This window comes from Aquarana catesbeiana, linkage group LG01, assembly GCF_042186555.1.
Source record: "Aquarana catesbeiana isolate 2022-GZ linkage group LG01, ASM4218655v1, whole genome shotgun sequence".
In the NCBI taxonomy this organism is placed as follows: domain Eukaryota; kingdom Metazoa; phylum Chordata; class Amphibia; order Anura; family Ranidae; genus Aquarana; species Aquarana catesbeiana.
In genome coordinates this window covers 765,896,268-765,912,286 of record NC_133324.1, presented here as the reverse complement: position 1 = coordinate 765,912,286, position 16,019 = coordinate 765,896,268, and the positions used below count along the sequence as shown (strand labels likewise).

The following is a 16,019-nucleotide window of genomic DNA, read 5'->3' as shown; positions in this document are numbered from 1 at the left end:
CGGCCCAGCCCAGCCCACCCAAGTGCAGTATCGATCGATCACTGTCACTTACAAAACACTAAACGCATAACTGCAGCGTTCGCAGAGTCAGGCCTGATCCCTGCGATCGCTAACAGTTTTTTTGGTAGCGTTTTGGTGAACTGGCAAGCACCAGCCCCAGGCGTCAGTTTAGCGCCGGTCGCGCTAACACCCACGCACGCACCGTATCCTCCCTTAGTGGTATAGTATCTGATCGGATCAATATCTGATCCATTCAGATCTATACTAGCGTCCCCAGCAGTTTAGGGTTCCCAAAAACGCAGTGTTAGCGGGATCAGCCCAGATACCTGCTAGCACCAGCGTTTTGCCCCTCCGCCCGGCCCAGCCCAGCCCACCCAAGTGCAGTATCGATCGATCACTGTCACTTACAAAACACTAAACGCATAACTGCAGCGTTCGCAGAGTCAGGCCTGATCCCTGCGATCGCTAACAGTTTTTTTGGTAGCGTTTTGGTGAACTGGCAAGCACCAGCCCCAGGCAGCGTCAGGTTAGCGCCGGTCGCGCTAACACCCACGCACGCACCGTACACCTCCCTTAGTGGTATAGTATCTGAACTGATCAATATCTGATCCGATCAGATCTATACTGGCGTCCCCAGCAGTTTAGGGTTCCCAAAAACGCAGTGTTAGTGGGATCAGCCCAGATACCTGCTAGCACCTGCGTTTTGCCCCTCCGCCCGGCCCAGCCCAGCCCACCCAAGTGCAGTATCGATCGATCACTGTCACTTACAAAACACTAAACGCATAACTGCAGCGTTCGCAGAGTCAGGCCTGATCCCTGCGATCGCTAACAGTTTTTTTGGTAGCGTTTTGGTGAACTGGCAAGCGCCAGCGGCCTAGTACACCCCGGTCGTAGTCAAACCAGCACTGCAGTAACACTTGGTGACGTGGCGAGTCCCATAAGTGCAGTTCAAGCTGGTGAGGTGGCAAGCACAAGTAGTGTCCCGCTGCCACCAAAAAGACAAACACAGGCCCGTCGTGCCCATAATGCCCTTCCTGCTGCATTCGCCAATTCTAATTGGGAACCCACCACTTCTGCAGCGCCCGTACTTCCCCCATTCACATCCCCAACCAAATGCAGTCGGCTGCATGAGAGGCATTTTTATGTCCTCCCGAGTACCCCTACCCAACGAACCCCCCCAAAAAAGATGTCGTGTCTGCAGCAAGCGCGGATATAGGCGTGACACCCGCTATTATTGTCCCTCCTGTCAATCCTGGTCTTTGCATTGGTGAATGTTTTGAACGCTACCATTCACTAGTTGAGTATTAGCGTAGGGTACAGCATTGCACAGACTAGGACACACTTTCACAGGGTCTCCCAAGATGCCATCGCATTTTGAGAGACCCGAACCTGGAACCGGTTACAGTTATAAAAGTTACAGTTACAAAAAAAGTGTAAAAAAAAAAAAAAAAACACAAACAAAAAGTTGTCGTTTTATTGTTCTCTCTCTATTCTCTCTCTCTCTCTTCTCTCTATTGTTCTGCTCTTTTTTACTGTATTCTATTCTGCAATGTTTTATTGTTATCATGTTTTATCATGTTTGCTTTTCAGGTATGCAATTTTTTATACTTTACCATTTACTGTGCTTTATTGTTAACCATTTTTTTGTCTTCAGGTACACCATTCACGACTTTGCGTGGTTATACCAGAATGATGCTTGCAGGTTTAGGTATCATCTTGGTATCATTCTTTTCTGCCAGCGGTCGGCTTTCATGTAAAAGCAATCCTAGCGGCTAATTAGCCTCTAGACTGCTTTTACAAGCAGTGGGAGAGAATGCCCCCCCCCCCACCGTCTTCCGTGTTTTTCTCTGGCTCTCCTGTCTCAACAGGGAACCTGAGAATGCAGCCGGTGATTCAGCCAGCTGACCATAGAGCTGATCAGAGACCAGAGTGGCTCCAAACATCTCTATGGCCTAAGAAACCGGAAGCTACGAGCATTTTATGACTTAGATTTCGCCGGATGTAAATAGCGCCATTGGGAAATTGGGGAAGCATTTTATCACACCGATCTTGGTGTGGTCAGATGCTTTGAGGGCAGAGGAGAAATCTAGGGTCTAATAGACCCCAATTTTTTCAAAAAAGAGTACCTGTCACTACCTATTGCTATCATAGGGGATATTTACATTCCCTGAGATAACAATAAAAATGATTAAAAAAAAAAAAAAAATGAAAAGGAACAGTTTTAAAATAAGATAAAAAAGCAAAAAAATAATAAAGAAAAAAAAAAAAAAAAAAAAAAAAAAAAAAAAAAAAAGCACCCCTGTCCCCCCTGCTCTCGCGCTAAGGCGAACGCAAGCGTCGGTCTGGCGTCAAATGTAAACAGCAATTGCACCATGCATGTGAGGTATCACCGCGACGGTCAGATCGAGGGCAGTAATTTTAGCAGTAGACCTCCTCTGTAAATCTAAAGTGGTAACCTGTAAAGGGTTTTAAAGGCTTTTAAAAATGTATTTATTTTGTTGCCACTGCACGTTTGTGCGCAATTGTAAAGCATGTCATGTTTGGTATCCATGCACTCGGCCTAAGATCATCTTTTTTATTTCATCAAACATTTGGGCAATATAGTGTGTTTTAGTGCATTAAAATGTAAAAAAGTGTGTTTTTTCCCCAAAAAATGCGTTTGAAAAATCGCTGCGCAAATACTGTGTGAAAAAAAAAATGAAACACCCACCATTTTAATCTGTAGGGCATTTGCTTTAAAAAAAATATATAATGTGTGGGGGTTCAAAGTAATTTTCTTGCAAAAAAAAATAATTTTTTCATGTAATCAAAAAGTGTCAGAAAGGGCTTTGTCTTCAAGTGGTTAGAAGAGTGGGTGATGTGTGACATAAGCTTCTAGATGTTGTGCATAAAATGCCAGGACAGTTCAAACCCCCCCCAAATGACCCCATTTTGGAAAGTAGACACCCCAAGCTATTTGCTGAGAGGCATGTCGAGTCCATGGAATATTTTATATTGTGACACAAGTTGCGGGAAAGAGACAAATTTTTTTTTTTTTTTTTTTTTTTTTTTTGCACAAAGTTGTCACTAAATGATATATTGCTCAAACATGCCATGGGAATATGTGAAATTACACCCCAAAATACATTCTGCTGCTTCTCCTGAGTACGGGGATACCACATGTGTGAGACTTTTTCGGAGCCTAGCTGCGTATGGGACCCCGAAAACCAAGCACCGCCTTCAGGCTTTCTAAGGGCGTAAATTTTTGATTTCACTCTTCACTGCCTATCACAGTCTCGGAGGCCATGGAATGCCCAAGTGGCACAAAACCCCCCCAAATGACCCCATTTTGGAAAGTAGACACCCAAAGCTATTTGCTGAGCGGTATAGTGAGTATTTTGCAGACCTCACTTTTTGTCACAAAGTTTTGAAAATTAAAAAAAGAAAAAAAAAATTTTTTTTTTGTCTTTCTTCATTTTCAAAAACAAATGAGAGCTGCAAAATACTCACCATGCCTCTCAGCAAATAGCTTGGGGTGTCTACTTTCCAAAATGGGGTCATTTGGGGGGGGTTTGTGCCACCTGGGCATTCCATGACCTCCGAAACTGTGATAGGCAGTGAAGAGTGAAATCAAAAATGTACACCCTTAGAAATCCTGAAGGCGGTGATTGGTTTTCGGGGGCCCGTACGCGGCTAGGCTCCTAAAAAGTCCCACACATGTGGTATCCCCATACTCAAGAGAAGCAGCAGAATGTATTTTGGGGTGCAATTCCACATATGCCCATGACCTGTGTGAGCAATATATCATTTAGTGACAACTTTGTGCAAAAAAAAAATAAATAAATAAATAAATTGTCACTTTCCCGCAACTTGTGTCAAAATATAAAATATTCCATGGACTCAACATGCCTCTCAGCAAATAGCTTGGGGTGTCTACTTTCCAAAATGGGGTCATTTGGGGGGGGTTTGTGCCATCTGGGCATTTTATGGCCTTCAAAACTGTGATAGGTAGTGAGGAGTAAAATCAAAAATGTACGCCCTTAGAAATCCTGAAGGCAGTGATTGGTTTTCGGGGCCCCGTATGCGGCTAGGCTCCCAAAAAGTCCCACACATGTGGTATCCCCATACTCAGGAGAAGCAGCTAAATGTATTTTGGGGTGCAATTCCACATATGCCCATGGCCTGTGTGAGCAATATATCATTTAGTGACAACTTTTTGTAATTTTTTTTTTTTTTTTTGTCATTATTCAATCACTTGGGACAAAAAAAATGAATATTCAATGGGCTCAACATGCCTCTCAGCAATTTCCTTGGGGTGTTTACTTTCCAAAATGGGGTCATTTGGGGGGGTTTTGTACTGCCCTGCCATTTTAGCACCTCAAGAAACGACATAGGCAGTCATAAATTAAAGGCTGTGTAAATTCCAGAAAATGTACCCTAGCTTGTAGGCGCTATAACTTTTGCGCAAACCAATAAATATACACTTATTGACATTTTTTTTACCAAAGACATGTGGCCAAATACATTTTGGCCTAAATGTATGACTAAAATTGAGTTTATTGGATTTTTTTTAGAACAAAAAGTAGAAAATATCATTTTTTTTCAAAATTTTCGGTCTTTTTCCGTGTATAGCGCAAAAAATAAAAACGGCAGAGGTGATCAAATACCATCAAAAGAAAGCTCTATTTGTGGGAAGAAAAGGACGCAAATTTCGTTTGGGTACAGCATTGCATGACCGCACAATTAGCAGTTAAAGCGACGCAGTGCCAAATTGGAAAAAGTGCTTGGGTCAGGAAGGGGGTAAATCCTTCCGGGGCTGAAGTGGTTAAACATATTTAAAATATACATTACAGAGTTTGCAATCAAGCGTCAGGATGACCATGCAATAGCTCGTGTTCAGAGAATATATATGATAGCCAGCCAACATGTTTCGCATATACTTTGCTTCGTCAGGGCATTAGGGACATCATTGATTATCTCTAGATTGCATACAAAATATAAGTAATTATTATAATTATCAAGACATTTTGGCCATAAATAAAAAAAAATACAGACCATAAAAAAGAATACATAATAAGAAAATAGTTGTGCTCACCTAATCTATTGCAAGTCGGAAAGACAAAAAAGTAGCCACCTCCAAAACCAAGTGCCCTCTAGTACATTACCCGGAGCAAAAAACCCCTATCAGTGCTATAAATAGCCACTGATTACTATATAAATTACACTGGCAGGGAAGGGGTTAAACACTAGGGGGCGATCAAGGGGTTAAGTGTGTCCTAGGGAGTGATTCTAACTGTGGGGGGGGATGGGCTACAGCTGACATGACAGTGGTCACTGCTCCCGATAACAAGGAGCAGTAGATCCCTGTCATGTCACTAGGCAGAACAGGGAAATACCTTGTTTACATAGGCATCTCCCCGTTCTGCCTCTCCGTCTCACGATTATGGGCCACCAGCGAACATCGAGTTCACAGGACCCACGGGCATGCTCCCACGGCGTGCGAAAGGCGAGTTTGCAAGGCGGTCGGTGGTTAAACAATTTTTCAGTCCTCAGTGTCAAGGTCTGATATGTTCAAGCAACCATCGCCAGCGTCTGCATTACATGGTGCAGGAATATCTAGGGGCAAGAGCAGACTTGGAGACCTTTCCAGCAGAGCATCCACTGGGTTACTGGGTCTTGAGGATGGACCACTGGCCAGAACTTTCTCAATACGCAATTGAGCTACTGGCCTGTCCTGCATCCAGCGTGCTTTCTGAATGCACATTCAGTGCTGCTGGAGGGTTTGTAGCGGATCAAAGAGTGTGCCTGTCCACAGACTCCGTTGATAGGCTCACATTCATAAAAATGAATCAGTCTTGGATCAGCAGCTATCAAGCTCCTGATGCTCATGTAACTGATTGAATTTGCTATGGATCTGGGATCCCTTGAAGACTGCCTATGCTGACTATCCTATTCCTCCTCAATCTTGATGATGCTAGCTTCCAACAATATTTTTGGTTTAGGGCACCACCACCACCACCCAAGTCCCAGTTTTTCTGCCCCTGTTTAACAGGGGCATGTAATTACAATTTTTTTTTATAATATTTCAATGCAGGGCTCAATCCTGCACCCAACAAGAGTATCTGTGAGGGGTTACAGTGTTGTGGCACCACCACCACCCAAGGCCCAATTTTTCTGCCCCTGTTTAACAGGGGTATGTAATTACAATTTTTTATATAATATTTCAACGCGGGGCCTGTTCCTGTGCCCAACAAGAGTATCTGTGAGGGGTTACAGTGTTGTGGCACCACCAGTACCACCACCACCAAAGGCCCAATTTTTCTGCCGCTGTTTAACAGGGGCATGTAATTACAATTCTCGATATAATATTTCACAGCAGGGCCCGTTCCTGCGCCCACCAACAGTAACTGTGAGGGCTTACAGTGTTCTGGTACCACCAACACCTAAGGCCCAATTTTCTGCAGAGTATATAGGGCAGGCCGTATAGTATATATACTGCTGTTTAGAGTATATGGGGCCTGGGGGGCCCCCATGCCATTTTTTTTTTATTTGGGTGCGGGGTTCCCCTTAATATCCATACCAGACCCAAAGGGCCTGGTAATGGACTGGGGGGAACCCATGCGGTTTTTTCACTGATTTTCATCTACCGTATATACTCGTGTATAAGCCATGTTTTTCAGCACATTTTTTTATGCTGAAAAAGCCCCCCTCAGCTTATACTTGAGTGAGGCAGAAAGGTCCGGCTGTCTGGCGGGGATGGGAGAAGGCAGGGGCGCTTGCAGGAGAGCTTTGGAATGTGTGTGAGTTTTTATTGAGCTGACATCGGGCTCTTTGCTGCCCCCTCTGGTAAATTCCTGCATGTGCACCCCTCGTGTGTCCTGGACAAGAGCTGGGAGTGGGACAAGGAACAACACCTAACAAGTAAGGGCTGCTCTACAAGTAAGGGGGGGTTGTGTGTGTGTGCATGTGTCTGTGTACATGTGTGTGTCTGTGTACATGTGTATCTGTTTATATGTGTGTGTCCGTGTACATGTGTGTGTGTGCCTGTGTACATGTGTGAGTGTGTGCCTGTGTACATGGGTGTGTGTCTGTGTACATGTGTGTGCCTGTGTAATTAACCAGTAGCTGCTGCATTTCCCACCCTAGGCTTATACTCGAGTCAATACGTTTTTTTGTGGTAAAATTAGGTGCCTCGGCTTATATTCAGGTCGGCTTATACTTGAGTAAATACGGTATATATACAGTATATTGCCGGGACCCGACAATACATTACAGCCGCGAGTAGTTTTAAATTATGTTTTTCCTTTTGAAATGTCATTTTGCTGGGGTATTGTTCTAAACATGGGAAAAATGTGCCACTTTACAGGCATACTAAGGACACTCCCCAGGCACGATATTTAAAGGAATATATCATTTTTATTGTTTCACTTTAAGCATTATTAAAATCACTGCTCCTGAAAAAAATTGCTTTTTTTTGCATTGATACATGTCCCCTGGGACAGGACCCGGGTCCCCAAACACTTTTTATGGCAATAAGTTGCATAGAAGCCTTTAAAATTAGCACTTTCGATTTTTCATGTTCGTGTCCCATAGACTTTAATGGTGTTCGTGCGTTCGAACAAATTTTTTGCCTGTTCGCATGTTCTGCTGCGAACTGAACTGGGGGGGTGTTCGGCTCATCCCTAGTCTCAGTGGTTCTAATAAAAGCCCACTCTAATAAGAATGTGTGTTTGTATGTGTTCTTATTCTAGAGACTGGCTAGCACTTTCTGTTCTGAGTGAGAAGGAATAACCCCAGTAGGGACACAGACAGCAAAAAAAATAAACAAATAAAAAATGAACAGAGGCTCTAATCCTTCCCAGCTGCATATAAAAAAATGGTGTGGAAGGGGATGATTAATGCGCTACCCAAAAGAAATGAAAACAGCTGCTACAAAACCATATGACAAAAAGGAAAAACAAATTAAAGAATAAATTGTAGCGCTAGAAACACACAAAAAATATTAATAATAAATAAAGTTCAAAATGCATATGGACGTAATGTCCCAGGAAAAACAGATATGTGATCCAAAGGAACAAAAAAGTCCACAATAAAAAGGGATAATCCGTATATCAATCCTGTCCGCTTCTCAACCTTCAGCTGGTATAACATCAATTTGAGCGAGTAGATAGAATACGCTTACCAGAGAAGTTGGATTCTACTGCCATGAGCATAGAATCAATGGAGCTTAATGCCACCCAGGGTGAAGTGGTGAAGAGTTGGAGGCAAGGGTAGAGCCTCTACCGGGCCGGGACGTCCCCTCTCTACCAACAGAAGCGGAGCCGGAAAATGGGTTCCAGAAAACGTAGTGGTTTCTCAGTTCCCCAGGGTCTGGAAAATGAGCAGCACCTCCTCTTTGCTAAAGAGAGACCTCGCCATGTCCACCTAGATGGAGATTCGAATCTCCCGTCAACTTGTTCTGGTGACCCTCACCTTCTGTCTCTCTGACAATGGTCACCAGACACAGATAGTGATCAAAATCTGATGAGGGTTATAAGCATTCTCTACTCTATCAAAATTGAAAAAAAAGATAGAAGTTTGGGCTATACGCACACTTTAGGGCTGGGTTCACAACACACGTGTGTTATACCATGTGCTAACATGCATTGTTTTAAGGCAGCCCATTTATTTCCCCATTCACTAGGCAAAACATTTTCACATGTTAGTAGATTGCCTCATATTGTGCCGTGCTGCAAGACACATGCAGTAAGAAGGTGCGTTGAGGTGAAATTCATATTGAATGGAATTGCATTGATCTAACACGTGTAACCACAGCTCAACAGTGTGAACCCAGCTTAAATGTTCATTAACAATAAACATTCTTTTATGATATGCTGTATTAAAAAAAATGGTGTCCATATTGGAAATAGTTACAATAAATCACATGGTAAAAAAAAAACATTGCTCAGATGAACCAGTAATATTCTTATTCATTTTTATGCTAAACTGAACTTATGTAGCCCACATGTCCCTCTTTTTAAAGCATGTGGTGTGAATAAAATAAATGGCTTTTTAATCGCCAGTTACTATTTCTTCTTCATAAATTAGATCCAGGAAAGTGGAATTCCAAAAGATCTGGCATTCTCTCCACGGGAAAGTTTACAGCTCTATGATGCTATGGTGACCACACGGCCAGAATGGCCCAGGAAAGCAGTAAGGACGATCATGTAGAAATGTTTTCTTTGTACTACCATGACATGGTTGCATGAATTACATACCACATAACCATGTACCTGTTTTTCTTTCTTTCACTGTTATACTGTAACGGTGCAGCTGAAACAAAAAAACATGTGCTGGATAGAGCCAAAACTGCAGGTGGTGTGGCTGGTATTCTCTATGCATAATTGTATTTGAACAGGTCTTTGAAACAGTATGCTTGAAATGTGTATTTAGACCAGGGTCTACACACATATTTTTGTATTTAGGCAATAATAAAGGCGTATATATATATATATATATATATATATATATATATATACACACATACTGTATATATGTAATTACAAAATTATAAGATAAATCTCTGAGTGCTGCAAACCTCAAATAATAAATAATAATAATAACAATCCCCCACCCCACATACACGTTACACCCTTCTCCCACACTGCCTTGTGTTGTACAGACTTTCATGTATTGTAGCCCTCCAATAACCACCATCCTTTAGTACAGCTTCCCTTGCAAATCTCTACCACTCAATCAGTGGCCATACTTTGTTAGTTTATTGCAGTTTATTGACAGTATTTCTATTAGCTAACACCTATATTTCTCTGAAAAGGCACTTGATCCGGAGAACAATGTATATCTTAAGGACAAACTTGCCATCACAAAAATAGATGCTGCCAATTATGAAGAAGAAGTGAAGAAAGAATTGAGTGAATGGGTTAAGAAAGGGTTCAATGCTGAGGTAATTCAAAACCTAAAATAAATAGTGAAACTGGATATAAAAGAACAAAACTTACAGATAGGCATTCTTAAATTTTCTAGGCATTATATTTTGATAGCCGTTATCTTCAAAAAATGCACTGGCCCCCCAACAGAAGATCGCTATTGACATCTATATACAACTCCCAACTGAATTACTTGTGATTCTACACCTGTCCATTTTAAACCCTGCCATATTAGACAAGTTTCATCATAAATCATTAAAGCCCAAATTAAATTACAGATGTAGCTATGCATGATAGGCATTGCACTAACTTCTATGTTCATAGTCTTACTTTGACTTTTCTGTTGTACAGCAGTTGTACAGGGCATCTAAATATCACTGCAATGCAGTAAGTACAAGTTAGACCCAGTTTTCTCTGACACCGCCTGTTGTTTCATGTAATTCTGTGTGAGGCCACTTGTGATAAGGGGTGTACATAGCTGTAATTTGGCTATGCCAGCACAGAACCCTGAAGTAGGCAAGAAGAAGCACTTTTACTGAGGACAAAAGAATATTGTAGGCATTTTTAAGCAACAATCAGTTTAAATCATAACATGTCAGGATACAGAATTATATTAAAGAGGTAATCAATTGTGCTTTAACTCATGCAAGCTAGCTATTTAATGTCCGTACTTTTAATTATTGAAAATAATTCACTAAACACTAATACTAAATACTAAATGGTATTTAAGACTGAAAAAAACTTCGGGACATCTGACCTAAATCCTGCGTTACTCAAAGAAGCATTAAAACCATCACAGAGACAGAATAATGTCCACCCCATGGCACTAATTGCATCCATCATAGAGGTATATACACTGATTATAAACACAACACATTTGTGTTTGCCCCTATTTATCATGAGCTGAACTCAAACATCTACGACTTTTTCTATGTACACAAAAGGCCTATTTCTCTCAAATATTATTCACAAATCTGTCTAAATCTGTGTTAGTGAGCACTGGATCAACTGTGGGTGTAGGTTTGTGTATATGGGATTGTATTTTTTTTTTGGTTGAACTTGATGGACTTGTGTCTTTTTTGGATGGACCTGACTAACTATGTAACTATGTAACTTCTCCTTTACCGAGATAATCCATCCACCTCACAGGTGTGGCATATCAAGATGCTTGATTAGACAGCATGATTATTGCACAGGTGTGCCTTAGACTGGCCACAGATGTTGCAAGTTTTGAGGGAGCGTGCAATTGGCATGATGACTGCAGGAATGTCCACCAGAGCTGTTGCCCTTGAAATGAAATGTTCATTTCTCTACCATAAACTGTCTCTAAAGGCGTTTCAGAGAATTTGGCAGTACATCCAACCGGCCTCACAACCGCAGACCACGTGTAACCACACCAGCCCAGGACCTCCACATCCAGCATCTTCACCTCCAAATTCGTCTGAGACCAGCCACCCGGACAGCTGCTGCAACAATGGGTTTGCATAACCAAAGAATTTGTGCACAAACATCGTCCTCATTGGGGTCTCGACCTGACTGCAGTTCGTCGTCATAACCAACTTGAGTGGGCAAATTCCCACATTTGATGGTGTCTGGCACTTTGGAGAGGTGTTCTCTTCTCAGATGAATCGCAGTTTTCACTGTACAGGGCAGATGGTAGACAGCGTGTATGGCGTCGTGTAGGTGAGCGGTTTGCTGATGTCAACGGTGTGAATCGAGTGGCCCATGGTGGCAGGGGGGTTATGGTATTGGGATACCTCTGCGGATCACATCGACGGAATATCATCTATTAGTATTTTCATTGGTATCGATTTGATCTCCTCACCAACCTCCCCATTTGAGATTGAGCTCTATTTTAACTTTACTATACATATGTGTTTTTTATTAATACACCTTTACCCTCTATATCCATCCCAAGAATGGTCCTTGTAGAGAGATGTGGGCTGCAAGCTGCCTGTGGCTGTGGCTAGAATGCTGCCTGTACTGTGCAGTCATTGTCAGCCTAGGACAGCTGACAGCAGTGGAGCTATTGGTGGGAGGCGCGCGGACCTATGGAGATGCGCGCGCACCAACGTTTCTGGCCATTCACAGGCAACTCCATGACGGCCGGAAGCAGCGGGTGAAACACAAACACACCCGTGCTTCTGGGCCATGTCCCCTGCACACAGTGTCTTCTGACACTTGTGGAAGGGGAACTGACGTCACGATCGGCCAGAAGTTGCGGGTGGAACGCAGGAACGCCTGCACTTCCTGGTCCTTCGGGCGGCGTGCATTCCATACGCTGTGTGCAGTGCCTATATGGCTCCTGGGAGCCAGAGAAGCCCCGTATTATCCACCGCGGTTTGTCCACGGCATGGGGCCACCTACGGAGCTGCTTGCAGGAGGAGAGGTATGTGTGGTCGGCGCCCCCCCACCCCCCCTTTTTTTGTGGTCCATACTGATTGTGCTACGGATTTGTTGGCTCAGTATATAGCAAGCAACATAGAGTGATGCTTGTTGCTTGTTGTTATTAGTACTGTCTTTCGGCTGTAAATGGGGATTGCACACAGAGGGAAGGGTCCAGGGAGGGTAAGCCTAAATGGGGGGTGTTGCCGTTTGTGAGGGGGCGTTGCTACCAATTGGGTGTGGCAGACACAGGTACTTATGCACACACATATATACATCTATAGAGAGGCAATTTCGAGAGACCAGTCATTGCCCGTTCAGGCTCTGAAGAAGGGGGTGCTCCCCTGAAACGCGTTAGCCATTGGCCATTTGCACCGGTCTGACCCTCTTGGCAATAGGTCCTGGTGTGTCGATCCACAGAACAGCGCATTTGCGCCCTTTTCAAAGCTGGTTTTGATACCTCGTTTGTGAGTATAATTTTTGCTGTTTTTATGCTGCAATAAAGTTTATCAGTGGTAATGCACTAGGTTAGTGCGCCCTCCTTCTTTTTTGTTTTTTCTAGCTTGAATACCCATTGTTCAGAGGAGGGCTGCAAGACGCTAGGCAATACCTTGTTATAGGTGGTCGCACCACATATTCAGTTCCTGGACACCTGAGCGCAGGAGAGATTTTTTTGTGTTTGTTTTTTGTTTTTTTGGTTTTGGTTTTGGGTTATGGTATTGGCAGGCGTATGCTAGGGACAACGAACGCAGGTGCATTTTATTGATGGCATTCTGAATGCACAGAGATACCGTGATGAGATCCTGAGACCCATTGTTGTGCCATTCATCCATGACCATCACCTCATGTTGCAGCATAATAATGCACGGCCCTATGTTGCAAGGATCTGTACACAAGTCCTGGAAGCTGAAAACATCCCAGTTCTTGCATGGCCAGCATACTCACCGGACATGTCACCCATTGAGCCTGTTTGGGATGCTCTGGATCGGCGTATACGACAGCATGTTCCAATTCCTGCCAATCTCCAGCAATTTCGCACAGCCATTGAAGAGGAATGGACCAACATTTCACAGGTCACAATCAACAACCTGATCAACTCTATGTGAAGGAGATGTGCTGCACTGCGTGAGGCAAATGGTGGTCACACCAGATACTTTTTTTTGGACCCCCCCCCCAATACAGTAAAACTGCACATTTTAGAGTGGCCTTTTATTTCGGCCAGCCTAAGGCACACCTGTGCAATAATCATGCTGTCTAGTCAGCATCTTGATATGTCACACCGGTGAGGTGGATGGATTATCTTGGCAAAGGAGACGTGCTCACTAACACAGATTTAGACAGATTTATGAACAATATTTGAAAGAAATAGGCATTTTAGGTACATAGAAAAAGTCGTAGATCTTTGAGTTCAGCTCATGATAAATAGGGGCAAACACAAAGGTGTTGCATTTATAATTTTGGTTAGTGTAGAATTGTGATTTAGGAAGTGCATACATAGCAATTGTCTCAATAACCATTCCAATACTTTCTACCATTTTGCACCTTGCACTAAAACTATCTGGGTTTTTGTAGGCACTTTTTTCAGTTTACAATGTTCCTTTCATTATTGTCCCACATAGGCTAAATAGTCATAGAGATGGTTGGGGGATGGAAGTTAACCACAATTTAGAGCACTATAAATTGAATTTATAGATGACCAGTTTATTAAATTTATACAAACCCAGAGGGATGTGTGGACAACAACTCTACAAGGTTGGACATTTATAGAAGAACAGAAATATTAATTTTCTAGTAAACTGACATAACATCATTGGGACTGGATACTCTTTTTAGTTACCTCATTTATAAAAGACACATTGATGTCACTGTCTTCTGAAGCCAAAATCTGACCTAACTAATTTGATTTTCCAGGTCTCTCAGGTGCTCAAAAGCCTTGGACACTTCCTATCTTCTGAAATGTACTGCCAACGTCATTTTCCAAACCTTGTTCAACGTTTAAGGCAACTTGATAAACTACCTGCTTTATTTTTTGCGTAAGCTTGAATAAAATATGGCATTCAAATGTAGACATACTTTTAATTACGAAACATCATTATACAAGTCTCCCAATGGGGTCTATTTACTAAAGGCAAATCCACTGTGTACCACAAGTGCACTTGGAAGTGCAGTCGCTGTAGATCTGAGGGGGAAATGCAGGGAAAACAAAAAACAGCATTTTTGCTTGCACATGATTGGATGAAAGAAATCATCAGAGCTTCCCCTCATTTCAGATCTTCCCCTTAGATCTACAGCGACTGCACTTCCAAGTGCACTTGCAATTAGACTTGTGCACAACGGAAAAATTTGTTTAGTTTTGGTTCGTTGTCATTCGTAAAATACATAATTTCGTTCTGTTATATTCGTTATGTTACGTTAATACGTTTTCGGATAATTCGTTATTATTTGTAGAGTGTCGTTATCCTGAATCTCGAATCATGTCAAACTCATTCGTTATATGCGCTATAAGTTTGTTTGTATTTGTTGAAATTTGATATTTATGTATGTATATATATTCGTGATAATGATTCGTAGTATGGAAAGTCATATGTTTATTGAATCTATTAACACACACACAATGACAATATCTCTTCTCCTCTGCTCAAATACAATACAATACCCTTCTCACTCAGTTCTCAGGAATACACTTTGCCAGTAATTCAACCTCCAGCACAAAATTAATCAGCTGATTGGACTGTAAGATTTATTTTGAGTTGACCTTTTGTTTCATTAGACCTTTAACGAATTACCGAATCATATCGAATTCATTTGTTATATCCGCTATCATTTTTTTTGTATTAGTTGAAATTCATTATTTTTTTATTCGGATGCATCCGAATGTCCGAAAGATGCAAAATTCGTCTGAATTTCATTACGTTACGAAGCGAATTGCACAAGCCTACTTGCAGTGCATTTGTAGTGCACAGTGGATTTGCCTTTAGTAAATCAACCCCCCAATCTAGATACAGTATATCACTCTGCAATGAGGACAGATTCTGGAATTTTTTGTTCCTTGCTCATCAGGTATAGGCACTATTTTTTAGCAGCAAATGCCATACACAGGAAGATTACCAGACAAATAGGGGTTGATTTACTAAAGACAAATATACTGCAAGTGCAGTTGCTCCAGACCTTAGTAAGTGAGCAGAAGCGCTGCTTATTTCCATCATCCAATCATGTGCCAGCAAAAATGCTGTTTTTTTATTTTCCTTGCACACGATTGGGTACTCTTTACAAAGTAAAGCTTCACATCATTTACTAAGCTCTGGAACAACTGCACTTCCAGAGGGCAACTGCACTTTGCACAGTCTATTTGCCTTTAGTAAATCAACCCCATAGTGTCTATGTGTCAAGGTTCTTCATGTGAATGGTTTGAAGTCAATTCTCTGATCCAATCAGCAGCCGCCTAGAAATGTATTGTTATTTATTTGTGTAGGGAGATAGGAGGTTACCATGCATTCTTGAATCCAGAAATCGTTGATATGGGTTATATGTCACTTGGGTCAGATTGTTTCCTGTTGAGATATTATATGGGAAATATTTTCTATGGCGGGATTTAGACATCAAGATAACAACTGAATATAGTTGTAGGAAATGTAGGTAGATGTCCATAACTGGGCGAAGGACCAAATATTCATCTGTCCGAATATCAGACAGAACACAAACAATTTAATAGCACTATATTGGTCCTAT

The 16,019-nt window shown here is 42.1% G+C and overlaps 1 protein-coding gene across 2 annotated transcripts in view; it reads left to right on the top strand.

Annotated features, from left to right (window-relative positions):
- Positions 1–16,019, top strand: part of LOC141113183 (probable ATP-dependent RNA helicase DDX60) — a 340,633-nt gene that overhangs the window by 190,675 nt on the left and 133,939 nt on the right. For both annotated transcript variants that reach the window (XM_073606131.1, XM_073606122.1), the window contains exons 23-25: positions 9,067–9,171; positions 9,794–9,922; positions 14,202–14,323. In XM_073606131.1, coding sequence (XP_073462232.1) covers positions 9,067–9,171; positions 9,794–9,922; positions 14,202–14,323 — 356 coding nt within the window. The remainder of the gene's footprint in view (positions 1–9,066; positions 9,172–9,793; positions 9,923–14,201; positions 14,324–16,019) is intronic.